The 27538-nt window shown below is 42.7% G+C and overlaps 1 protein-coding gene across 2 annotated transcripts; it reads right to left on the reverse strand.

Annotated features, from left to right (window-relative positions):
• Positions 1 to 1713: 1713 nt before the first annotated feature.
• poli (DNA polymerase iota) lies at positions 1714 to 27538 on the reverse strand. Of its 2 annotated transcripts, XM_016995237.2 has the most exons (10): positions 27344 to 27537; positions 17267 to 17392; positions 16555 to 16719; positions 12288 to 12440; positions 10555 to 10791; positions 7967 to 8145; positions 6747 to 6838; positions 5416 to 5549; positions 3863 to 4062; positions 1714 to 2696 (listed from the first exon to the last, which is right to left on the reverse strand). In XM_016995237.2, the coding sequence occupies exons 1-10, from the start codon at positions 27435 to 27437 to the stop codon at positions 1923 to 1925; spliced, it is 2154 nt and encodes a 717-aa protein (XP_016850726.2). In that variant the 5' UTR covers positions 27438 to 27537; the 3' UTR covers positions 1714 to 1922. The 2 variants fall into 2 exon arrangements, with proteins under 2 accessions (XP_016850726.2, XP_062828617.1); XM_062972547.1 differs by lacking the exon at positions 3863 to 4062 and having other exon boundaries at positions 2525 to 2696; positions 27344 to 27538.

The following is a 27538-nucleotide window of genomic DNA, read 5'->3' on the forward strand; positions in this document are numbered from 1 at the left end:
CAGCCAGGTCATGGGGACAGAAAATCTACCAAATTTTAAATTAACTACCCATGTTGCTGGATCAATTTTGGGGATAGCACTCTGCAATTTGAAATGCTCTTTTTATGTTGGGATGTAAACAAGAAACCAGTTTATCACATCATTGATATGGAAGTGATCAGCTGCCATTATGTGTAAAGCAGACAAATCACTTTTCAGTTACCGGTAATCTAAATTCCTCACTTCCACAGCCATTTGTGTCATCTTTGTTGTCAGTTTCTAGCCTTAATAATAAAAACACATGAAAATTCAAATCATGCTCACTCCTTCGAATAAACACATCTTTGGCTGCAGATTGCATCAAACATACACTTTTGCATATTTCTCATGATAATATTTCTTTGTACATTCATCCTTGCAATACTCATCAAGTGCTCCATGCATATTTCCCCAATATACACATTGTTAAATGCTTACTTTGTCAAAACAAAATTCTGTGAAGCATGCATACCAAAGGATAACTGCATTCCAGTTTTCATAATGTTTTAAGAAATATAAATTCAGAATGTTTCTATAAAACATAAACAGAATTAAGTTCTCCTCCACCTCAGCTTTTGAAGAGAAAGCAACATATTTCTATTTGTTTTAGCAAAACATCCCCAAAACCTTCCAATGCATTACTGCCTCTTACATTCATTTTCTGCCACAATGAATAATGATGGTAATTATAAGTAATAACCATGTGGCTTATCAGATCCAAAGCCCAGCATTCTGCATTCAAGACCATTTAAAGATATACAACTCCCTTGTTGCACTTGGAGAGCCAAGCTCCACTTATAATGCAAGGAAAGAACCAAGAGGCTACTTAGATGTTATCATGGACCATCTCAGGCAACACAGCAGATAGGTATCTGGTAACCACAGCCTTTTCCATGATTACAAATGACCCAAATAGCAACAGCACACCTCCACGAACAAGATAAGACATTATAAGGTATGTTTTGCACTCTACTGGGAAGAGTTATATTTATAATTAAGAACTGACAACCTTGTGACATGGCTAAAAACATATTTCACTGTATTTTAACACAGCCTTCTTTGTAGTGCAAATCTAGTTTTAAAGGACTGAAGCTGAAGTGCAGTTTGCTCAAGCTTTCCATCGTATAAGAGTGTGATCAAGAGGTTAGCAGCCTATATATCGATTTCTTGCCAGGGTAGGGAGCCTTTTGGGTAGTTGGGTTTGCATTCTCACACCAGAAGCAGGAAAGGCCAAAGGCTAAAAATGGGCAAAGTAACTTCCTTTCATCTTCCCCAACTTCTGCCACAAAAAGAAAGAGCAGAGGTGCAGCCAAAGCCAGTTTGGTGCAATTGTGAACTGGAAACAGACAGACAAAGTATCATAACTACAGCAGTGTTTAACGAACTACTCCAGGTGTTTTGGACTTCAGCTCCTACAATTCTCAACAGCTGGTAAACTGGCTGGGATTTCTGGGAGCTGAAGTCCAAAACATCTGGAGGAGCACAGATTGAAAAACACTGAACTAGAGCATTACACTGCAGACTGTCCAACTCTGGTCTACACAATTTCCATGCATCTTTCTCACATTCCTACTTTTCCATGAGTCAGAAAACTAGTGGTACAGTATCCATGGTGGAGGAAATGGAGAAATGCTTGCTGAGATTTTCTTTCCTCCGAAATCTCACCACTCCTTTCCCTTTTACACCACTAACCTCTAGAAACATTATATGTGTTTTGGCAATCTAAAAAAATGGGATGCATGAAAAACTAAAATTTCTCCCCACTTTGTCATCTGAAATGGTGTCTTCTTAGAACTCAGCTTTGAAATTCTATTGAAGATATAGCCCTGCTTTTGTTTCAAAGTATATCACCTCAGAGGTATTGTCTCCGTGCCCACAATCTCTGCACCAAGAACACAGGGTTATCATTTTGGTTTAAAGTATCGTAATAAACTGTTATGCTGTGGTGGTGAAGGCAGACTTTTCTTTTTCTCTTTGAGCTTGTTGTGAATTTTGCTGGATTGCATTTTGGAAACATGAGTCTGACCCTTCCATTCCTCCAACAGTTCTTTCTGCACCTCTTCAGGTAATTCAGAAAATGTTCTGGGATCAATTGTTGGAGGAAGGACCATTTCTGAACCTTCCTTCCAACCTCCATCAAGAAAGTCTTTGTCATTTGGGTCTTTCTGCTCTTCTGGAATGAATGGGCAGGAATGAGAAGCCTGAGATGGAGCTAAGGGTGAGTTTTTAGCATCCATAGTTCCTGTATGATTCGTGACAGATGTATTTTCAGCAGATTCCTCCTTAGCAGGGGCCATGTCACAAGTGCTAATATTTTGATGAGTGTTAGGAGAATGAAAAGAAGCAAAACACATTCTGTTTTGTGTTTTGTTCACTGGTTTTTCCTTTGTAGAAGGCAATGTCTGGTACAAAAGAGTTGCAGCAGGATCCCCTTTATCCTTCTGACCATTTATAATTTCCTCCTTTATTTCTTCTGGAAGCTGATTAAAGACATCATAGTCAATATCAGGAGGAAGCACATGAAGAGGGAATTCAGGAATGCCCGGTTGTTTAGGGAGCCCACATGACTCTCCGTGAGCTGGTATATTTCCTGTGTTTCTTCCCCCTGACAAAACGTCGTCAGGTTCCACCTGATATTCTGGAATTTCATGTTCTGCAACATTCACATTTTCCAATTTCTGCAACACAAATGATACAATAGAATGTTCACAGTGAAAAGTTTGGGCAACTGGCTATAATCATGGCAAATTGTTAGAACTGCACTGAATGTATTGCTTCTCCATAAAGCAATACTATAGTAAAAAGGTAAAGGTTTTCCCCTGACATAAAGTCTAGTTGTATCCAATTCTAGGGGTTGGTGCTCATCTGCTTTTCTAAGCTGAAGAGCCGGCGTTGTTTGTAGACACCTCTGAGATCATGTGGCCGGCATGACTGCCTGGAATGCCGTTACCTTCCCGCTGGAGTGGTACCTATTGATCTACTCACATTTGATTTTTCCAACTGCTAGGTTGGCAGAAGCTGAGGCTAACAGCGGGAGCTCACCCCGCTCCCCGGATTCAAACCATTGACCTTTCGGTCAGCACGTTCAGCAGCTCAGCAGCTCAGGGGGCTCCAATACTATAGTATTTACTTATAGTATTCACTTTATACTTATAGTATTATACTTTATTATAAAGTATATACAGTAGAGTCTCACTTATCCAACATAAACGGGCCAGCAGAACGTTGGATAAGCGAATATGTTGGATAATAAGGATGAATTAAGAAAAAGCCTATTAAAACATTAAATTAGATTATGATTTTACAAATTAAGCACCAAAACATATTTAACAACAAATTTGACATAAAAAGTAATGCTACGTAGTAATTACTGTATTTACGAATTTAGTACCAAAACATCACAATGTATTGAAAACATTGACTACAAAAACATTGACTACTAAAAGGCAGACTGCGTCGAATAATCCAGAATGTTGGATAAGTGACTCTACTGTATTATACTTTATACTTATAGTATTTACTTTATAGTATTTATACATTTACTTTTCCACATAAACTGCTGGTCTGTAAAACATTATCTAGTATCCTTGTCTTTATATACATTTTGTACTCATTTATATAAGCTCCTTACTGATTCTCCTAGTATTAGTAGAGTACACCTGCCATACCTGAAGGGGGTACATTTCTGAACATACAATGGAATTTGGGTCCAACTGTACTTTTAATAGGATGAGTGGAATTGAATGCTGTGTATTCAAGCCTTTTAACAATTTGACTTGGAACAACTAACAGGAAACATTTGTCCAGACCCATTTGTCTGCAAACAAAAAAAAAATGAACTTACAGAAGTAAGCTTTTCACAGCTTGAAGAAGGTGATGGATGAGTTAAATAAAACCCAATAGATTTCTTGTTGGAAGCAGGAGCCTTGAGGTTGGAGAAGCAGACATTCAGAAGGGTGAGATGAAATGGAGCCTTCACATTTATCATCTTATGGAACAGCTTCGTAAGGATGACAACCAGTTGGGCCTTGATGCTGGCATCGTCTGGATACAAATATTTAAAATAAATAGAAGGGAAAGAAGGTATATCAGTTCCATAGCACTAGGAAGTTGAATGAATAGTACAGAGTAAGCAATTGACTACGAACATGAAGTCCCCATGTTGGAATTTTCGTTTCTTCCAAGAAATATTTGAAGGGTTCTCAGTCTTTCTTGAATATTGAAGGGTCTTTTATCTGTAGGTATCTTGTCTAAATGTCAATTTCTGCTATTTCAGCTATTTTTACTATCCATTCTTAGATTTTTGGTGTTTCTTCTAGTTTCCACATCCGCACATAAACAATTCATGCTGCAGTTGTCTTCAGAACGAAAAGTCTGTCATATGCCTTCAAAAGTGATCTATCTGTTATGCCTAGTAAGAATGCCTCTGTATGCATGGGTATTTTTTTTTTAATTTTAATACTTTTACTATAATTTTATGGATTTCAACCCAAATATATATTTTTGCCTTCTTGTAGAACCACCACTGGAAGCTCCCAGTGGCACAGCAAGTTAAACCACTGAACTGTGGAACTTGCTGGCCGCAAAGTCAGTGGTTCGAATCAGGGGAGCGGGGTGAGCTCCTGCAGTTAGCCCCAGCTTCTGCCAACCTAGCAGTTTGAAAACATGCAAATATGAGTAGATCAATAGGTACCGCTTTGGCTGGAAGGTAATGACGCTCCATGCAGTCATGCCGGCCACATGACCTTGGAGGTGTCTACGGACAACATCGGCTCTTCGGCTTAGAAATGGAGATGAGCACCAACCCACAGAATCGGACAAGACTAGACTTATTTTTTTTTAATTTATTTATGGCACCTTTCTCAACCCCAGAGGGGACTCAAGGCGGCTTTACAACATAGGCAACAATTCAATGCCTTTAAAAACTGTACAATAAAACAACAATTTAAAATAAAATAAAATAATAAGATACAATTAAACAAAGCATTTAACCCAATACAACAGAGTAATGTGAAGGGGAGACCTTTCCCTTTACCTAGGACCACCACATATGAAAAAAATGATCCCGTTGCTTGTTTCCATTTCCAACAGGTATTTTTCCATTATGCTAGTCACTGTTTATAAATCTCAGTTATAAATGTTTCTTTACCAAGGGTTTGAATCCCTACTTCACCATGGAAATCTTCTAGATGACCTTGGGCAAGTCACATTCTCCCATCCATGGAGGAAGGCAAAAGCAAACCCCCTCTGAACAATTCTTGCCAAGAAAATCCTGTGATCAGTTTGCCTTGGGATCGCCTGAAGTCAGAAATGCCTTAAAGGCACACAGGAGAGTATATTTTATTTTCGCACAACACTCTGCAAATTAAATGCATGAAATAAATTTACAAGAACTACCTGTTCCAATCCTCTGAATCAGATGGGATGGAATAGGGCACTGACGGCTCTCTCGGTTAAACCATTTATTAGTAGGGGAAAACTTCCGGAGAGTCAATCTTATCGTATGTGGCTTCCTGCCATCCTTGTATAACCTGACAAAAATAGGGCAAGGAAACAGATATTTAAATGCAAATACTTTACAAATATTACAGTTTAACCTGGATGAGGAAAGAGTAGTGTATATTCTATCATACTTAAAAAAACAGACCTCAAGACTATATACAGCACTGCTGGATTATAAAAGTAACCAGGATACCACAGAGGCATAGAAATAACATAGATGACAGGGGGCCAATGGCTCATTATATTAAAAGTGTTTCAGAACTGGCCTTAACATGAGAAAAAGCCACAGCAGGTCAGGAGTACTCCTTACAAGACTGAGATAGTGATTTAATGAGATAGTAATTTAATTCACCATGTACTGTAATTATGCATAATGAGACTTCAGGTTACTGCAAGTGAGGAAAAGAATAAAGCTGAACAACATACAATAAATTATGGATAACAAATGGCACCAAGGGTTTCAAAAATACAAAAATAAGATTACATTATGTGACTTTAATTTATGCCCAAATAAATCTATTCTGGTGGTTACATATTGTGTTAAATTAGCCTAAATATCCTCATTACATCAGATCTTATCTGATCTCAGAAGTTTAGCAGGGTCAGGTCTGGTTAGTATCTGGAAGAGGCACTGCCAGACAATTCCAGGTAAGCTGTGTTTCAGAGGAAGGCAATGACAAACTACTTCTGATTGTTCCTTGCCTAAGAATAACTTATATTCATGGGGTATTCATGTAAGTTGCCAGGTGACTTGAAGGCACATACAGGCAGTCCCAGAGTTACAAAGATCTGACTTACAAAAGACTCATAGTTAAGAACAAAGGCGAGACAACAGGAAATGAGAGAAATCTATCCCTTGGAAGGGAAGTTCACTCCTGAAGAGTCATCAAAGGAAAAAAGTGTCTCAACTGAAGCTTTACCACTAATCCTTGTTTCCACAACAAGCCAAATTTTTCAAAATTCAATTCTCAAGGGGACAGAAAGTAAGGTGAAATCTTCTGAACAAGGGCACAGACAGCAAAACAAACACCACAAGGGTGTTAACATTTCTCTATGCTATACAAAACTTAAAAAGATATATTTGGCTGGAGTTACACTTTTAAAACGTACCTGTTCTGACTTACAACCAAATTCAATTTAAGAACAAACCTACAGAACCTATCTTCTTCGTAACTTGGGGACTGCCTGTACTTCACTAATTTTTTAAAAAATAAGTTATTATCTACCTGTGCAAAAGGTTAGTGAGTAGTTCTTCAACTTTCTTTTTCACTTCTGCTTCAGAAGAGCACTTTTTAAAGGAGTCTTCATCACTCAGAGACTGCAAAAAAGCAAAACAAAGTAGGTTTACTACAAAGGGAACAATTACATCCAGAACTCAGAAAAGAAGGACATTTTTGATCTTCTACAACTGGGTTTTCCTCTCCACCACAATGCATCCCTAAGAGTTAACCTGCTCAGTCACCTTTGAAATACTGCACTGAGTTGGCCAAAGGTCATATTCAGATGAACCACCTGTCGTTATTCAAACATCATGAAAATGTCTGATGATGTGATGGATGAGGTTCATGCAAGGACAAGGCACATTTGCACAGAGTGCAATCTCATAGAATCCCTGTCTGGGAAACCAGAGCCAAAAGAAAATAGCATGATTCAATTACAGCATAAAATAAAGATGTCCAAGCACCCAAGAGTAGTTTGCTTGTCACGCTAAACCAGAGGATGGGAAAGTGTGGCGGCTTGTGCTTCATAAGGCCCTGAAGGTTGTTTTGTGGCCCTTCATCCTTCCACACTTCACAGACTGTCATTCCGCTAGCAAAAAAATTAACCTGAATTGCCTCTACTGGACTTTTCCAAGCATGGGAATTCATCTGTTCAAATAACTTTAAAATAGCAAAAAAAAAAATCAAAACAAGAAGTGAACTTTTAGATGCTTGGGAGAGTGGCTAATGGTCCATATGGGTCTTTAAAGACACAATGTTGACCCCTGGATCTGGAACATTTCCTATCCCAATACTAAGCCAATGAAGGGTCATGGGAAATTTATTTATTTATTATTTATTTACAGCATTTATATTCCGCCCTTCTCACCCCAAGGGGGACTCAGGGCGGATCACATTACACAAATAGGCAAACATTCAATGCCTTTTAACATAGAACAAAGACAGGACAAACATAGGCTCCGAGCGGGCCTCGAACTCATGACCTCCTGGTCAGACTGATTCATTGCAGTGATTCATTGCAGCTGCTCTCCAGCCTGTGCCACAGCCCAAGCCCAATGATGTCCAGCAAGAGATAATGTGCACACAGAGCTTACATTTTGGACTACAACTCCCAGAAACAGCACAGCCAGTATCTGGGGATTATAACAGCTGCAGTCCAAGGACAGCAAGAATTCCAAACCTTCCTAAGAACGCATTAACTGGATAAGCTGTGTGTTCAACTATACCTGAGGAGGCCCTGATGGTGTGACCAAGGAGTCATCTTCTCCTCGACTGAGTTTCTGGATATGCTGTGCAGCTGAACCTCCTAGCTCTCTTTCTAGTATCACAGTGGAACACAACTGGAGATCACGCACAGTGCTGATTCCCAGCATCATGAGGCGCTTTGTAGTTTTGTAACCAATACCTGCACAAAAGGGGGAAAAAAGTCCTCACAATATAAGCATTTCCCAACATAATTGAAGCTAAAAAAAACAAGAACATGCCTCTGTGAGACATGTGAGGCTGCACTGGCTAGACTTAGGGAAGCCTATACTCAATGTCATGCTCTGCCATGAGATGTGGACACACAATGCCAGTTGGCTTAAGATTTGCATGACACAGGCAGAGGCTAAAGTGAATTCATGACCACCTCTCAAATACTATTGTTCCATTCAGGAAGTGAGTGTAACTCCGAGTCTCCCCATGACTTTGTTTAGTGCTGACCACTTCTATGCTCTACACCTATAAGATAAACTTTTTCTGGTGGCAATTTATGCAAGAGATGGACTGGAGCACATATCTCCAGAGTGAGGTTGAGGAAAGATGGCCTCTCAAAGGTTATATAGATGATTCTATGGTATGTTTCCCCAAGAAGTTGCTATAGAATTAAATTGGAGGATCTAAACAATTCCTAGAGGTTACCTCCTCAGGAATCTCTAGATCCTCCAACAGTGGGTGACCATGGGCACGTCACAGTGAGACTTGGAAAAGGAAATGACAAATCTCTTCTGGATAAATCTTGCTAAGAAAACCATACGACAGGTTAAATTTAGGTGAAACTCATCATAGGGTAGAAACAGCTTGACAGCATACAACAATAACAAAGACTAGACCCCTTACATCCATCCAATCTATTACTGTGTTGAGTCACAACTCAACAACTGACTGAATGTATCTACTTTTAGTTGGAACAAAGTATTGGATGCCTGTGCCGTCCGCCAGACAATAAAAAAACTATAAAGCTGAAACGTGCCGTCCTTTATCCGGGCGAACTGCAAATCCCTATAAGCTGTCCTAAAAATATTGAACGACTGAGTCTGGAAAACTTCAAAAAAAAAAGGATGTTTATTCATACAAGGTTGTAAACCTGGCACAGATCTTAAGGTTACAGAAAATGAAACAAATTTCTATAGGTTTTAGTTACAGAATTATCCCTGGTTCCAGAAGGCAAAGGTGATTATAAAACCACTATACCCTAATCACGCTGTCTATATTAGAAGGAGAAACTCTTTCCTTCCCTATCTTTACAGCAAAGATTAGTTCTAGAAGCGACGGAATAACCCTGCTCCTCTAACTAGATTTCCTATTCCAGATCAGTATAATTCAATACTTATCTAATTTGGATAGGCTTAGATTGGCCTGGTTTTGAGGATGATTTGTCCCAGTTAGCTTGCACAGCTGCAGCACGTTGGAAGACTATAGCCAAAATGAGGCTCCAAAATGGAGACTAGACCCTGGTAAAAAAGGGCGGTCCTAAGATGTTGTACTCTTTGACCAATCATTGCAAAGAAAACTGCAGCCAGCTCTTGCAGACTCCAAGCCACTTTTCCTGGGCTTTTGCAGCCAGAGGCTGAAACAAAATGTAAGGCAAACCATCGTCCTGGGGGGCGGAACAATGCCATCCTACAGAAGCGTCGAGAATCCGTTCCTAAAGAGCTTTGGGGTGGGGGAGTATTATTTTCCCTTTCTTTTGTTCTGGAACCCAGGAGTCAGTCAGTCAAATCAGGGTCCTCCCACACAGCCGTATAATACAGAATATCAAGGCGGATAATCCACAATATCTGCTTTGAACTGGATTATCTGAGGTGCACACAGCCATATAATCCAGTTCAATGTGTATTTTATAAAGCTGTATGGAAGGAGCCTCAATTTGACCATTGTTTTATCTGTATCTAGCGGAGTACAGGCAGGATTTCTTCATCGTTTCATTCAGAGGTCTGGCTTATCTGTCTGAAAATGGCAGGGACATTTGATTGTAGGACATCTGATTTACCACTCAACAATAACCCTCTACAAGTGATGGAGGAGATGTCTTATTTTGCCCTTTTTTGGGGGTGGGGGGGAGCACATGACACAGATTCACATCTTTAGGTCCAAGCCCAACTACAAATTGCGTCTCCCTTATCTAAAATGCTTGGGATCAGAGGGTTTTTTGGATTTTCCATTTTTGGAATACCTATATTTGCAAAATTGCACAGTGAGTGAATGTGAAGCTAGACCCCTTTCCCCAAAGGCAAAAGCAGTTGCCGCAGCAAAAAACTTTGATTTTTGGGATCTTTCGGATTTTCAGAAAAGAGAGACCCAACCTGTAATCTCAAGACTCTTAATTAAAGTATTGGATTCTTGAATAGTTTAATTCCCTCCTTTTCAATTCCTTTTTAATTCCTCATTTTCCTTCCCTTTAGTTTCCCTTTATTCTACAACAAACATCACAATATTCCATACTTTATTAAGAAAACAAAATTTATAAAGTTATAATACAGCTATTCAAAGTGCCTTTCTTCTCACAGTGATAAATACATCCCAAACTGAGGCAGAAGAACTTCCATCTTACCAGGCACTTTTCCAATGTGGTCAAGGCTGAGTATCAGGTCTTGGTGGCTTTCAGGCAAAAGAACTGTTTGCTGGTTTGGTTTAAAGGTTCCAGACACCAACTTGGAGAGCAATTTATTGGATGCCACTCCTGCACAACCTGTAAGGCCCAGCCTGTGATACATGGCTTCTCTCAATGTTGCTGCAATCTGAGATCCTACAGCTAATCGTATGTGCACTGGATCATGCAAATTGACAGCTGTGAAGCAAACAAAAAGCATCTTTAAATGTTTGATTTAGTATCAATTATATTCTCTTAGCACAAAAGAAGACACATTGGAGACAATATAGCCAACTTTTATTTTATTCCCTTACAAAGACTCGTCTCTCCATTACCCAGAAGAGCATTCAGAAACTTCAACTGGTTCAAAAGTCAGCTGCTAGACTGTTTATGGGAGCGGGATATAAAGAAAGAACTACGCTACTCCTGAAGCAGCTACACTGACTTCCAGTTTGTTTCCGGGTGCAATTCAAGGTGCCCAGCCTACTTGAAAGACCATATCTCCTTCTACCAACCCACTTGAGCCCTGAGATCCTCAGGAGAGGCCCTTCTCTCCGTTCCACCATCATCGCAGACGCATTTGGTGTGAACCAGAGAGAGGGCCTTTTCAGTGGTGGCCCTGCGGCTCTGGAACTCCTTCCCTAATGAGGTATGATCAGTCCCCTCCTTACTGGCCTTTCATTCACAAATTAAAACGCTTCTGTGGGGCCAGGCCTTCTCAGACAAACAATAATAGGCACTGCCAGTCTGATAAAATTTGACAAATAACCTCAGTGGCTGGAGGTTATGAATACTTTTATATGGTGCCTGCTGTACATTTTAGCTGTTTTAGTTGATATGTTAAATTGGGGTTTTTATATTGATATATATGATATTCAGCTGATTATGTATTGTGTGTGGATGTATTTGTATTAGTTTTATATTTTGTACGCCACTTTGAGTCCCACCCACAGAAGAAAAGTGTGAAAGAAATGAATTAATAATAATGAAAATAATAATAATAATAATAATACTCATCTTCATCACAATTTAGATATCAGGAATTCATGGACTCGGAATCTATGGATATGGAGAACCAATTGTACACTTAAGTAGTAGTACAAAAATATAATAGCAGTGGATACAACCACAAGGTCTGACTTGGAATTCAATTCAGTAATATGGAAAATTACCCAAGTCATCCTAAATTGACCTGGACTTGTATTCAAATCTCACTTTGAAAACCCAAACCTCTAATAATGGAAATCAACAAAGCATTATAATTTTTTCCTATAATTTTGGTTTATCAACAGACAGGCAATATAAAATATACCAAATCCACACTCAACTCACAAATAATAGTGAACATGGTTTTGTGAGTGAATGGTGAATACTTACATGCCTAAATAGGGTGACACCAAGATCTCTGTTTAAAAACAAAATTATCCTTTATCCCTGCAACCTGGTTTATTAAAGGCCACTCTCCAGTATTCCATTCTTGGATAAAGGACTGAAGTGAGTGGTGGCATTTTAGCTCCAGATGTTTATCCAGATTCATTTCAGTCTCACTTCAGGTTTAACTGGGGACATAGACGGCTTTGATTCTCTCACAAATAAAATATTGTGCCTGACATGAATTAAACAAAACTCATATAGGAAGCAATTGTTGTGTAATTTTGGATGTAATCTGATATTTTGGCAAAAAGGATACTTACTCTGCTTATTGTAAATATGACCAGAGAAACTGATTTTAGAAAAAGCATCTTTCTTCCACTGGTCTAGTTTTAAGTCCACCATCTCTGTGATGTCCACAAAATTTTCATCAAATCCAAGTCTTTCTACCAGTGGAGTAAATTCTTCCAGTAATGCTGAAAATAAACACAAATGCATGTGGTTGAGTTAATGTAGCAACTGGGATGGGATATGAACCTTAGTTATAGCCTTAGCATAGCAAGGTGAATGCTTTAGATTTGAGAACAACTTGTATGTATAAAAGATAGGGGAAGGGTGAATCTACACCATAGAATGAATGCAGTTTGACACCACTTTAGCTGCCATGACTCAATGTTATGAAATCCTTGGATTTGTAGAGTGGTGGGGCACCAGCACTCTTTGGCAGAGAAAGTTAAAGATGTTGTACAATTACAACTCGCAGGATTATAGAATGTATCTCATGTCTTGGTGAGGTCTTCTCACTCTGCCTTCTTTCTCAATTCTGTCTCCTGGTTTGTCCTCTAGTCCTAATTATTGGCTCCATCCCTTGGCTCCTGGCTCACTAGATGGGATCACTGCTGCCCGCAACCCAGCATGAAAAAATTCATGGCAGCTTGCCTAGTACTCCTCATTATGCTCATGAAAGAGCAGATGTGGTCACTGATCAAGTTACCAGGTATCTGGCCTTGGCTCCAGATATCCAGATTTAAATCCGGATCTGAAAAGATACACCTTTCATGCTCATCATTCTCACAGCCAATGGGCTAAAGCTAGAACATTAACTGTGACAGCAGAATGTGTTGCTCTGTTAAGCAAAGGCAGAAAATCTGTCTCTTGTGGCATACATTTTAAAAAACTGGAAAAGACTCTGGGACTAGAACCTAGACTCCTGAAGTTTAAGGGATTGTGAGCAATGTACTTCAAGGATCTTCTGATAGCCAACAAAACCAAATGTGGTGTTTGAAATAAAGATGAAATTCCTTTGGTCACTGATGAAGTTGACTTATATGGTGCTGTTAGTCCTCATAATGGGACATGAGAGAAGCCTCCCAGAAGGATGGCAAAACATCAAAACATTTGGGCGTCCCCTGGGCAATGTCCTTGCAGACAGCCAATTCTCTCACACCAGGAGCGACTTGCAGTTTTTCAAGTCGCTCCTGACATGAAAAAAAGTCCTCATAATTGAATGTACTGAAATGAGGGAGAGACATAATCTAATTATTATAGTAACTTTCATATTCTTATGATGATGGAGGTGGTAACTGGTTTGGAGTTTTCTTTACAGCTGCAGCTATACACTAAGAATAGGAACCATGCAGCCTTCCAGATATTGATAGAATGCAATACCCATTAGCTATGGTTGCCAGGGTGTTGTAGTCCAACATCTGGAGAGATACATGATTCCGACTCCTGGTCTACTCTATGAACTCATAACCTCAGAAGATTTGCATGTCCATCTCCTGACCTAGTGAGGTTTTTTTTAAACCTAGTAAGTATTTGACCTAGTTGTAGAACATTTGTTTTTAAGTATAATAATGTTCTACAGGTTTACGATGTTTCTCACAATTTTTTTGCAGTTGACCTTTTTGTAAGTCAACATAAGTTTTGTGTTCATATTAGACACACATTTTCTCAAATTATGGTGGCGGGGTATAAATAAAGTTGTTATTATTATTATTATTATTATTATTATTATTATTATTATTATTATTATTATATATTCCTAAAACACTAAAACAAACATGTTTTTAACATGATTATTTTATTTGTTTACCCATCTGGTAATCATTTTAGCTCAAAACCAATCAGGAAAATAGCCTCTGACTCAAGGGAACCCTAAGGGGGGTCTATTGATGTGTTGAAACACCCACAAGGGTTAAGACAGCCAAAACACAATACTCTATAGCAGTAAAAACATCTTTCAGACCTTTTTTTTAAGAAATAAAGTCATTCAGAAAACAGTGCCCATTGTACACATCTGCTTCTAGGAGATGATACATCACAATGTAATTGTATGACATCACTGCTATAGAACAAGGCACCTATAAGATTGGGAGCATGGTACAACCTTAACAATTAACTTTACAGTTTACAAGATGGTTTGAAAGCATTTTATTTGTTCATGTCTTTCTTTGTTTTCTTTCTTTTTGGACTTCAATGCCCAGAAATCTCAATGAGTAGTAAATGAGTGCCACTACAGTCAAACGTGGGAGCTGAAGTCCAAAAACATCTGGAGGACTCAAGATTCCTTACTATGGCATCATAACAGACAGATGTGTTTTCCAGCGAAGAATTTTTGGAGTGTGACACCCGAGCTTATATGTATTCGCATGTATGACATAAGAAGTCAAGAAACATACAAAGTCATTCGTTTTATCTGCTCTTGCCAAGTGGGTTTCACATTTTCTGCCTTTCTTCAGGGAGTCTTTTCCACACCAACATATTTGCTATTTGACTCCCTTGCACATGGCAAAGGGTTCTCATTGTGGTAAGAGTGATTTATAGTGCATACACTAAAGTTCACAGTGTCTACCTGGTTGTAGGTTCATATCAACACATTTCACAGACCTTTGCCACATTTCAGAGGCCTTTTAACTAGATTTCAAGGACTCAACTTGGTACCTTATGTGCTCCACCACTGAGTTATGGTCAATCTCCAATCCTATATCATAGGATCTGATCCCAGGTTTATCAGTAAATAATAATGTCTGAATGAAAATTGCATATAGTTTAAACTGCAGATTTCATTAGTCCATAGGTTAAAACGGCTGTGTAAAATTAATAAGAGTGCCATATTTGGAATTTCCTGTACAAACCGGAAAAGACAGACTATGTTCCTCTGTGCCATGCTACTTTTCGCTATGTCTTGATTAAGAGCAGATGCCTATGAAATATGGCAATGCAAATAGTTCTGTTAATAAAGTGGAAAAGCCACTTTCCTTGAAAGCTGAATTTACGGTGTCCATCTGAACTTTGTGCCTTCAAAGACGAGTTTCTGAGAAGGTCAAACGGACTGAGATAAGAACAAGATTAACTCTTCATCCCAGATTATCTGGCAGTGGAGACTCATATAATCCAGTTTAAAGTAGATAATCTATTATCAGATCCTGGGATATAGGGCCATGTGGAAGGGGCCTAAGAAATATACCTATGGCTTAAGCCTCTAAGACAGATATATCTATGGCCCCTTCCACACAGTTGTATAAAATCGTCATTGAACTGGATTATATGGCAGTGTGGTCTCAGATAATTCAGCTCAAAGCAGACATTGTGGATTATCTTACATGATATTCTGGGTTATATGGCTGTGTGGAAGTGTGATGACTCATGGGCCATGTAGTCCTGTTCCTAGTACTGTTGTGACAGATGAAGAGGAAAACTTGGGTTTCCCACCGTTTCTGCCTGATTTGGAGCCCTTGCAGCTGCAAGATGTTTGCCCACAAGAAGTCAGCCAAACAAGCCTTGAGCAGAAATCTCCCCCATTTTCTCGCCGGCTTTATTATAATCAAGATAGAAGCGCTCGGGAGGCGACTCGCCGGAGCGCCAGGATAGCTGCCAGACAATTAGATGATTAAGTCTGTTTCCCTTGGGAAAGTTTAAGGAGTCATGCATCTGGACACAGTATAGGTTTCGTTTCTCGTTCCCCAGAGAAAGTGTTCCTTGGCGGGAAAACAAGATCCTATATAGGTGTTTGCCCGCAAAGGAATCCTTGCGGAGTCAATTCGTCAGCTTCGGGAGTAGATTGTGTGTGGACTACGCTACTCCAGTTTCCAGGACCTTGCTCGCGTTCCAGCCCTGCCTTGTTCCCCGGACCTCGCCACGGATTTCGCCACGGACCCTGTTCTTGCTCCTCGCTTCTTGTTGCCTTGAATCAAGCCTTGTTTGCCAAGAATCTAGTTTGCTCCCCAGCCTTGCATTAAGCTCCATGGACTAAAGGACCTTGTCATTTCCCCTCACTTTGCTTGGCAAAGTGTGTGTTTCGGTTATTGGATTACAACTTTGGACTTTAATATCTCATATTGGACATTGTTTTCCTGGACTATATTTGGCCTTTCCTGAAAGGTCTACTTCTGAACTATATTCTACACTTGTTTTTATTAACTTTATATATTTCCTTAATAAAGATATTAGTTAGATTCTGGTCTCTGCGCATGGTTATTGGTGCTCTGCAGCCTGGGTCTTGACAGGAAGGGCATCCAGGCAAAAAAGGAAAGAAGAAGAAGAAGTGGTAAGGAGGTCTACCATTACACACTAAGATTGAGGCAATACCTGTAACCTTATAAGACATTTCCCGATACTTTGTTAAATCTTCTCCATTAACCAGCAATAGGTCAGGGCACTTTTCTTTTGCTTCTTTCACAGACATGAGTTTATTGACTCCAAAGCTTCTGGCTTCATAATTACAGGTGACGACAATGTATTTCTGCTGAACACCTGAAAGAGACAAATATGCAATTAAATAGGAGGGAAATCTATAATTTCTCACATCCTGACGTATCTTTCAAATTGAAGGCAGACAACAACAAAAGGGGGAGGTCAGGAGGATGGGAAAAATAACTAAGTTCTCATGTATAATAAAAAGTGCAGTCTTTATACTAATAAATGAGAGTGAACTATCCCCCAAAGGTGCAGATGGTACTGTCCAACTGTATGTGTTCCACTGGAAAGGAGATAAAGATAACTTAGAAAGGATTTAAAACCTCAGGAATAATTTTATATTAAGAGCTGTCTGAACATGGCATTATTCAACGTTGAGAGTGGCAAACACTCCTTCATTGGAGGTTTTTAAGCAGAGATTGGATGGTTACTTTAATAATAAAGTGTATTGTTTCAGGGATGCTTTGGCTGTGGATTCCTAAATTAGCAGGGAATGGTATTAGATGGTATTTGGGAGTACCTTCTGACTCTATGATTCTATAATTCTTTTTGAGGAAAGACAGAGGTGCCCCTTGGAAGAATATTCAACAAAATGTAAGCTTACCTAAAGGCTTGCCTTTTAATTCAGGGTTGCAGATCATTTCCACCTGTGCATAAAAGCAGTCCAAATCCAGATGCACAATGATTCGGTTCTGGGAACTTTCTGTTGACATCGATTTGCCATGACAAGCTACAATAAAAAAGTAACAGTTCAGAAATCACCCCAATTACAAATTAAATTTGGGGTTTCCTGAGTTTTGATATGTTTCAGGGGACGCACTTTGGGGCCCCAAGGACTGTGTGCTGCTCACAAATCTTCATATCTCACTAGGAGACAATCTGGTACACTGCAGACTGTGCATTGAAATGCCAAGACTAGAATACACACAGGTTACCTACCTGAGAGATAAGAAAGGGTATATTAACTTACAATCCCCCTCTGTAACAAAGAAAAGTAAATATGTCACGACCCAGGCTGCAGAGCACCAATAACCATACACAGAGGCCAGAATCTATCTAATATCTTTATTGTAGGAATATATAAAGTTAATAAAAACAAGTGTAGAAAATAGTCCAGAATTAGACCTTTCAGGAAAGGTCAGAATTAGTCCAAAAAAGCAATGTCCAATAAGAAATATTAAGGTCCAAAGTTGTAATCCAATAACCGAAACACTCACTTTGCCAAGCAAAGTGAGGGGAGATGACAAGGTCCTTTAGTCCATGAAACTTGAGCGAGGCTAGGAAATAACTTGATACTTGAAACAAGGCTTGAACGTGGAACAAGGTAACTAAGAACAAGAACAAGGTCCGTGGAATAACTTGATAAATCCGTGGAACAAGGCAAGAATTGATCCTGGGAAACAAGGCAAAGTCCGTAGATAAACAAAGGCTGGGAAGCAAGGCGAAGGCTGGATAGCAAGGCAAGGCTTGAGCAGGAGCGAGGCTTGAACCGGAGCGCGCTGTCCAGACACAACTCGCTCCGTAGGCTGACGAATTGACTCCGCGAAGTTACTACGCGGGTAAAACACCTAAATAGAGTCTAGCTTCCCGCCGAAGCAGTTCTCTGGGAATCAGAACCGAAAGCTAACTCTGAGACCAGATGTGAGACTCCCCAAAGATTCTCACGAGAAGCAGTCTTAATTGGCCACATTCTTAGCTGCAATCCTCGCACTCCTGCGCGAAGCTGAATCTAAACTTCTCTGTTGTTTACAAAACTCCCGGCGCAAGAATACGGGAGAAGTAGGCTCTGGGCTTGTGTGACATACTTCTGGGAGACAACTTTCTTGCAGGTGCAAGGTTCCCAGATCTGCCTGGGAAAGATCTGGCTGAGAGGAATCCAGTTCAGACTGGGAAGGTAAAAAACCCAAGTTTTCATCTTCATCAGGAATTACAATGTCCTGAGCAGGACTACAAGGCCCATGAGTCATCACACTATCCCCCTCCTCAAGGCCCCTCCCAAACTGGGGCCCTCTCCCCGAGGCGCGAGGTCGCGGCTTGGCGGGATAGGTCTGATGAAAGCGACGGGTTAGATCAGGAGCATGGACTGTGGAGGCGTCTTCCCAAGAGCGTTCTTCAGGGCCAAAACCCACCCAGTCAATGAGATATTGTAGGCGGCGGCGGTGAAAGCGAGAATCCAAAATGTCCTCAACCTCGAACTCCTCCTCCCCATTCATCAAAACAGGAGGGGGGGCCGGTTGGTCTGTATCAGGACGCACACCATCCGCCGGAAGGAGCAGGGAACGGTGAAACACTGGGTGAATGCGCATTGAACGCGGAAGTTGGAGTTTGAAAGTCACGGGGTTTAATTGCGCCACCACTGGATAGGGGCCAATGAAACGGGCATCTAACTTCCGGCAAGGGCGGTGGGAGGGCAGAAAGCGAGTGGACAGGAAAACCCGATCTCCTACCTTGATTTCGGGGCCCGGCTGGCGATGTTTGTCAGCGTGGCGTTTATAGTCCTCCTTGGCTTGGTCCAGTTGCTGGAGCAGAAGTTGTTGCACCGCTGTGAGTTCCTGCAGCCAATCCTCTGCTGCGGGAACCTCTGAAGTTTCAATGACAGGGGGAAAGAAACGTGGATGGAAGCCGTAGTTTGCAAAGAACGGCGTTTCTTTTGTAGAAGCTTGAACTCCATTGTTGTAGGCAAACTCAGACAGTGGTAACAGAGAAGCCCAATTGTCCTGTTGATAGTTTACATAACAGCGAAGATACTGCTCCAAAGTGGCATTGGTGCGCTCCGTTTGCCCATCTGTTTGGGGATGATGAGCTGAAGATAAGCGAGAGTCTATGCCCAATAGTTTTTGTAGTGCCTTCCAAAAACGAGAGGTGAATTGAGATCCACGGTCTGTGACTAAACTCTTGGGCAATCCATGTAGTCTGAAGACATGTTGAAGAAATAAATCCGCAGTTTCCTTGGCCGTGGGGAGGCCTTCGCAGGGAATGAAATGGGCTAACTTGGTGAATAGGTCCACCACCACTAAGATCGTGGTGAACCCACAGGAAGGTGGTAGGTCAGTGATGAAATCCGCGGAAATTATTTCCCATGGGCGAGATGGGGTAGGAAGGGGGTGTAAAAGCCCTGAGGGCTTCTCCCTTCGTATCTTGGAGCGCTGGCATACTGGGCAGGTGTTGACATATTTTTCCACATCCTTGCGGATCTTGGGCCACCAAAAATCCCTTAGGATCAAATGCATAGTTTTAAATAGTCCGAAATGCCCTGCTGGTTTGCAGTCATGACACAGACGAAGCGCTTTTTCCCTGCCCGGTCCGGGTGGGATATAGACATGATTTCTATAGCAGAGCAGCCCATCTTTAAGCGAAAAGGGAAAATGCAGACCTTGGCGAAGTTGGTCCTGCGCCCAGGCATCTGCTTGCTGACTAGCCCTGATTTCTTGAGCACAGATGGGTCCTGGAGTAGGGGAAGTTGAACCAATGGGAAGGGATTTGGTGTTCCCCACCGTGAGCGTGGCAAAGTTCTCAGGTTGTAGCAGTTGGGATTCAAAGGTCTCCTTGCGTCCTGCAGCGTATTCCGGTTTACGTGACAGGGCGTCTGCTTGCTTGGTTTGGGCTGGGGTCACATAATGGATCTGGAAGTTGAAACGTTCAAAGAATAAAGCCCAACGTTGCTGCCTCTGATTTAGTTTGCGGGCAGTTCTTAGATGTTCTAGATTACGATGATCAGTGTGGACTTCAATGGGAAATTTGGCCCCTTCTAGCCAATGTCTCCAAGTTTCAAAGGCTGCCTTTATGGCCAGTAGTTCTTTTTCCCAAATGGTGTAATTCCTCTCTGGTGTGGTTAGTTGACGAGAATAAAAGGCACAGGGGTGGAGGTGATCTCCCACCGGTTGTAAGAGTACAGCCCCAATTGCCACATCAGAGGCGTCCGCTTGCACCACAAAAGGGGTTCCAGGATTTGGGTGCTGTAGAATTGGCTGGGAGGTGAATAGTTTCTTTAGTTGCTGGAACCCTTTCTCTGCTTGATCAGTCCAGCGGAAAGGCTGCTTTCCACGGATGCAGCTAGTGATGGGGTCGGACCAGCGGGCAAAATCTGGAATGAACTTGCGGTAGTAGTTCGCGAACCCCAAGAAACGCTGCACCTCTTTCTTGTTAGTTGGCGCCCGCCATTCCAATACTGCTGAAACTTTGGCTGGATCCATGGAAAGCCCTAGAGGCGAGATGCGGTAACCAAGGAAATCTACCTCTTGTAGATCAAAAGCGCATTTTTCCAGCTTGGCATAAAGTCCATGATCCCGCAATCGTTGTAACACCATTTTGACGTGGTTCTCATGTTCTGATTGTGATCTGGAAAACACCAAAAAATCGTCCAGGTAGATTATCAAGAACCTGTCTAGATAGTCCTGAAAAATGTCATTGACAAAATGCTGGAACGTTGCGGGGGCTCCGCATAAACCGAAATTCATAACTCGGGACTCAAATAATCCGAATTTGGTCTGGAAGGCGGTCTTCCACTCGTCCCCTTCCCTGATGCGAACTAAGTTGTAAGCCCCCCGAAGATCCAGCTTGGTGTAAACCTTGGCTCCTCGAAGCCGATCCAGTAGATCCGAGATTAAAGGCAGGGGATAGCTGTTCCGCTTGGTGATATTGTTCAATGCTCTGTAGTCCACCACCAAGCGTAGTTCCCCTGACTTCTTCTTCACAAACATCACTGGGGAGGCGGCTGGGGATTGAGAGGGTCTGATGAATCCCTTGCGAAGGTTTGTCTCTAGGAATTCCCTGAGAGCTTCTTGCTCTGGTTCAGTCAGGGAGTAGAGATGCCCTCGCGGGATCGGGGCCCCCTCCACCAAGTCAATGGCACAGTCATAAGGTCTATGTGGGGGTAATTTTTCGGCTTCTTTCTCATTGAATACATCCCAATACTCGGAGTACTTCTTTGGCAAGGTGATGATGGGCTCGGTTTCTGTGGCATGGCATACCTTGGCTACGAGGCAATGGTTTTGGCAGTACGGTGAAGCAAACTGCAGTTCTCTGTTGGACCAGGAGATGTTAGGGTCGTGGAGAGTCAGCCATGGAATTCCCAAAATCACAGGGAAATGGGGAACCTCGGTAACAAAGAAGGAAATCTCTTCCATATGTTCCCTTATCCACATCCTGGTGGGTTCCGACCACTGACTTACGGGGCCCGTCTTGAGGGGACGGCCGTCTATGGCTTGCACCACACGGGCATTCTTGAAATCATGATATTGTAATCCCAGAGAGTCGGCATACTCTCTATCGATGAAATTGTTGGTAGCTCCAGAGTCTATCATGGCGTGGATCATGACGGGTCCCCTTTTTGCTGACCATAATGTGACCACGAGAAGGAACAGGACCCCGGTTGGCGGCTCTTGGATGGATTTTTTGACCGGGTTGGCGAGCCCCTCTACACCCGGTCGTTGGCTTCCCCCGCCGGCTGTGTGCCAGTCGGCTCAGACGCCTTCGTCTCCGTGGAGGACGCCGCCGCAAGACGGGCGGCAGGCTTCCCTTTGGCTGGGCACTCTCTGGCGAAGTGGCCCCCGTTCCCGCAGTACCAGCAGAGGTTTAAGCGTTGACGACGGGCCTTCTCGGCGGCATCTAGTCTGGGACGCACATTGCCCAACTGCATCGGCACCTCCTCGCCTCCTCTGGGGTATGGGGTTGGCGGTGGGGGTCTCCACACCGGACGTGGCTGAACGCTGGCGGGAGCGGGGGGTTTTGCCCCGGCTCTACTGCCCTGGCCTCGAACCCACTGTTTCCTGTTGGCAATCATGACTTCAGCCCGTAAACATTGATCAATGAGTGCCTCGAGGGTCTGGGGAGGATCCACCTTGGAGATTTCTTCCAGCATTTCAATGTTGAGACCCTCCCGGAATTGTCCCCTGAGGGCTACATCGTTCCAGCCGGTGTTGTGGGCCAGCACTCGGAACTCGGCTATATACTGAGACATAGGTCTGTCTCCTTGAAAAAGGCGACGGAGTTTGTGACCGGCTGCCTCCAAATTGTCCTCGATTCCCCAAGTCTCCTTGAGGTGGTCCAAGAAGTGTTGCGCTGATCTTAGGTGTGGAGAGGCTTGGTCGAACAGTGCCGTCGCCCAGCTGGCCGCTGGCCCGTCTAGAAGACTGTAAACCCATGCCACTTTGATGTCTTCTTGGGGAAACTCGGCAGCACGGGCCTCCAGATAAGCTTGACATTGGCGACGGAAGACATGAACCTTAGAAGCTTCTCCAGTAAACTTGGTTGGCAACGCCATGGCCGGAAGACGAACTCCGCGTTCCTTCAAACCCCTTATTTCTCCATCCTGTGCATTGAGCTTATCACGGATTCGGTCCACCTCTTCCTTGTCGATGGTGTAGGTAATCGGCTGGCCGCTCGGCCCAGGTACGGTTCCGGTAGACATTCTGACCGAGGTTAATTGGTGCTTAGGGTGGCGGAGTCAAACTGTCACGACCCAGGCTGCAGAGCACCAATAACCATACACAGAGGCCAGAATCTATCTAATATCTTTATTGTAGGAATATATAAAGTTAATAAAAACAAGTGTAGAAAATAGTCCAGAATTAGACCTTTCAGGAAAGGTCAGAATTAGTCCAAAAAAGCAATGTCCAATAAGAAATATTAAGGTCCAAAGTTGTAATCCAATAACCGAAACACTCACTTTGCCAAGCAAAGTGAGGGGAGATGACAAGGTCCTTTAGTCCATGAAACTTGAGCGAGGCTAGGAAATAACTTGATACTTGAAACAAGGCTTGAACGTGGAACAAGGTAACTAAGAACAAGAACAAGGTCCGTGGAATAACTTGATAAATCCGTGGAACAAGGCAAGAATTGATCCTGGGAAACAAGGCAAAGTCCGTAGATAAACAAAGGCTGGGAAGCAAGGCGAAGGCTGGATAGCAAGGCAAGGCTTGAGCAGGAGCGAGGCTTGAACCGGAGCGCGCTGTCCAGACACAACTCGCTCCGTAGGCTGACGAATTGACTCCGCGAAGTTACTACGCGGGTAAAACACCTAAATAGAGTCTAGCTTCCCGCCGAAGCAGTTCTCTGGGAATCAGAACCGAAAGCTAACTCTGAGACCAGATGTGAGACTCCCCAAAGATTCTCACGAGAAGCAGTCTTAATTGGCCACATTCTTAGCTGCAATCCTCGCACTCCTGCGCGAAGCTGAATCTAAACTTCTCTGTTGTTTACAAAACTCCCGGCGCAAGAATACGGGAGAAGTAGGCTCTGGGCTTGTGTGACATACTTCTGGGAGACAACTTTCTTGCAGGTGCAAGGTTCCCAGATCTGCCTGGGAAAGATCTGGCTGAGAGGAATCCAGTTCAGACTGGGAAGGTAAAAAACCCAAGTTTTCATCTTCATCAGGAATTACAATGTCCTGAGCAGGACTACAAGGCCCATGAGTCATCACAAAATATAAGATTGTGGAAGCTTTAGGGATCGACGTGAAAAACTGCCCTTCAGACATTTAGGATTAAGGGCTTGAACTACGGTGGTTGTGTTCATCTAAAATGAAATATCCAAGGAAACCTCAACAGATATAATACTGCCAGAAAGTCAAAGAATGAGTTTGCAAGAAAATCTTGCATTGGAAGCGAAATAACCAAACTCAGACTATTGTACATGGATTTTTTTAAAATGTCAGGAGTGACTTGAGAAACTGCAAGTCGCTTCTGGTGTGAGAGAATTGGCCGTCTGCAAGGACGCTGCTCAGGGGACGCCTGGACGTTTGATGTTTAACTATCCTGTGGGAGGCTTCTCTCATGTCCCTGTATAGGGAGCTAGAGCTGACAGATGAGAGCTCACCCCGCTCCCCAGATCTGAACCGCTGACTTTTCAGTCAGCAGTCCTGCCGGCACAAGGGTTTAAGCCATTGCGCCACTGGGAGCTCAATTGTACATGGATATATAGCAGGCTTAAATTTTCACAGGAGTTATCTCACCGCAACCCCAATTAAAGTTGAGGACATGGATATATAGCAGATCTAGAAATAGAAGATATTTGTCAAATGCAGAAATAATCAAATATAAAAAATATAAATCTGCAAATGTGGAGGGCTGCCTGTACTTCAAAAGGATGCATAAAGTGGAAGGCAGTAGGGAAAGAAGGATGACCACATCATAGGTGGATGGTTTCAATAAATTAAACCATAGTTTGCAACATCAGAGTAGGATTATTGGTAATTGATGCTCCTGGAGTTCACATTCAAAGGACTGCTGTATGTCAAAGTCTGCTTGAAAACACAAAATAACAACAACTGTGGTCTCATTGCAAGAGAGGATGAGTAAGAGAACCAAACCAGAAAGATCTGGTGGGAGTATCAATTTGGGTGTCCCATGTATCCAGCCCTATTAGTCCTTATGGGCACTAGTTGCAAGCCATTGAGATTCAGGAACTCCTTGGGGTTAGCAGCATTTCCCTGTGTGCTGTGCTAAAAGGAATCAAAAGGTTTTAAAAAATAGAATAAGATAAAGTCAGTGTAGAACTGCTCTATGGCTCTTTCACACACAGCTGAATAAAATCCCACATTTTCTGCTTTGAACTGGAATATCTGGAAGTGTGAACTCAACCCAGTTCAAAACAGATATTGTGGGATATTTCTGCCTTGATATTCTGGGTTATATGGCTGTGTGGAGGGGCCCTTGGTCTAACACAGGGGTCCTCAAACTAAGGCCCATGGGCTGCATGCAGCCCTCCAAGGTCAATTAGCTGGCCCTGCCCTAAACTTTAGACTTAGAGTTGCCTTAAGTCTGAAACAACCTGAAGGCACACAACAACAATCCTAATTTACTTGACTAGCTCATCAGCCAAAAGAAGCATTTCCCATTGAAATACTGGTAACTTTATGCTGGTTAAAATTGTTCTTCATTTAAAATATTATATTGTTTAACATGTTTCTTGCACTACAAATAAGATATGTGCAGTGTGCATAGGAATTTGTTCTTTTTTTTTCAAGCTAGTGTCCGGTCCCCTAACAGTCTGAGGGACCATGGCGTAACACGACAACTTGTCTAACTCTTGATTTGGATCCAAGCCAGTACGTGTCATCAGTAATAGACTGGAGGAGTATGAAGAAACTGAAACTTAATCCAGGTAAGATCAAGGCAGTCATGGTTAATCAAAAAGCAGACTGATGAGAATGGAAATTCAGCCAGTGCTGGATGGGGTTTCAGGGCCCTTCCACACAACTCTACAGTGTTCCCTCACTACTTCGTGATTCACTTTTTGCGGATTCGCTGTTTCGCAGTTTTTCAATAAACTCTAAAAGACTATTATAAATTATAAAAAATTACAATTTACAGCCTAAGGAAGGGAGGAAGGAGAAGTCAAAGGGAGAGAAAAGGAGCCTAAGCGGCAACGGGAGGAGAAAGAGATTTATCAACACACGATTGGTTGATAAAGACTTAGAATAGAGTATAACTACTAAAATAATGTATAAATATTAAAATATTGTGTCTCTACTTTGCGGATTTTCACTTATTGCAGGTGGTCCTGGAACCTAATCCCCGCGATAAGTGAGGGAACACTGTACATCCCAGAATATCAAGGCAGAAAATCCCACAATATCTGCCTTGAACTGAGTTATCTGAGGGCCCTTCCACACAGCCATATAACCCAGAATATCAAGGCAGAAAATCCCACAATATATGCTTTGAACTGGGTTATTTGAGGGCCCTTCCACACAGCTCTATATCCCAAAATAACAAGGCAGAAAATCCCACATGATCTGAGTGTGGACTCAGATAATCCAGTTCAAAGCAGATATTGTGGGATTTTCTGCCTTGATATTCTGGGATATACAGCTGTGTGGAAGGGCTCAAAGTCCCTTCTGAAGATGCAGGTTCAATCCCTCCTTATTTGCTGGTGTTAGGGGCAAAAGATGGGGCCCCTGGTGGCTCAGTATATTAAAGTGCTGAGCTGCTGAACTTGCGGACCAAAAGGTCCCAGGTTCAAATCCTGGGAGCGGAATAAGCACCTGCTGTTAGCCCCAGCTCCTGCCAACCTAGCAGTTCGAAAACATGCCAATGTGAGTAGATCAATAGGTACCGCTCTGGCGGGAAGGTAACGGCACTCCATGCAGTCATGCCGGCCACATGACCTTGGAGGTGTCTACGGACAACGCCGGCTCTTCGTCTTAGAAATGGAGAGGAGCACCACACCCCAGAGTCAGTCACGACTGGACTTTACATCAGGGGAAACTTTTACCTTTACCTTTACGGGCAAAAGACCCCTATGTCAGTGGAAACCCATGCCCCAAACCCCAGCAAATGTAGACCCCTGACTGTACACAACACAGATTTCCATAGCATGACCCATGGCACTTGAAGTGGCACCAAACTGGATTGATTACGCAGTGAGGAGGCACCCTTAGTCTTGCATTTCCAACCTTGGGGGCACCTACACCAGGCATGTGCCAACTTCGGCCTTCCCTCCAGGTGTTTTGGACTTCAACTGTGAGAGCTGAAGTCCAAAACATCTGGAGAGAAGACCGAAGTTTGCCCATGACTTGGAAGCTTCCAAGTCGGCAAAACAAGCGCAGGCGGCTCCAGTGCGCTCTTTCTGTGCGCGTTTCGCCTTTCTTCTTCCCTCCCTCCCTTCTTTCCTTGGTTCCCACGAGCCTTTCGCTCCCAAATCCTCCTCCCAGGTGCTAAAAGAAGTCGCGGGTCTTTACAGGCAGTGGGAGGATTCCTCGCAGAACCGCAGGGAGACTCTGGGCGCAGCCAAGCCGCTTCCTCCTCCTCCTCGTCGTCCTCCATTCCGGGCATCAATCACCGCCTCTCTTCGCCAGACCCGGGGTTGGCCAATGGCGAGGTCAGCCTCCCTGGAAGGAGGAGCGACGGGATTCCCTTCTCCGCCCAGGCCGTGA

Source organism: Anolis carolinensis, chromosome 2, assembly GCF_035594765.1.
Source record: "Anolis carolinensis isolate JA03-04 chromosome 2, rAnoCar3.1.pri, whole genome shotgun sequence".
In the NCBI taxonomy this organism is placed as follows: Eukaryota; Metazoa; Chordata; class Lepidosauria; order Squamata; family Dactyloidae; genus Anolis; species Anolis carolinensis.

Excerpts from the sequence above, each read along its gene's own strand:
- poli (XM_016995237.2), bottom strand. The coding sequence starts at position 27,437 with ATGCCCGGAATGGAGGACGACGAGGAGGAGGAGGAAGCGGCTTGGCTG. Across the intron at positions 12,441-16,554 it reads AATGTCTTATAAGGTTACAG|CATTACTGGAAGAATTTACT; the intron begins GTATTGCCTCAA and ends GTTTATTTTCAG. Across the intron at positions 8,146-10,554 it reads CCACATTGGAAAAGTGCCTG|GTATTGGTTACAAAACTACA; the intron begins GTAAGATGGAAG and ends CCTTTTGTGCAG.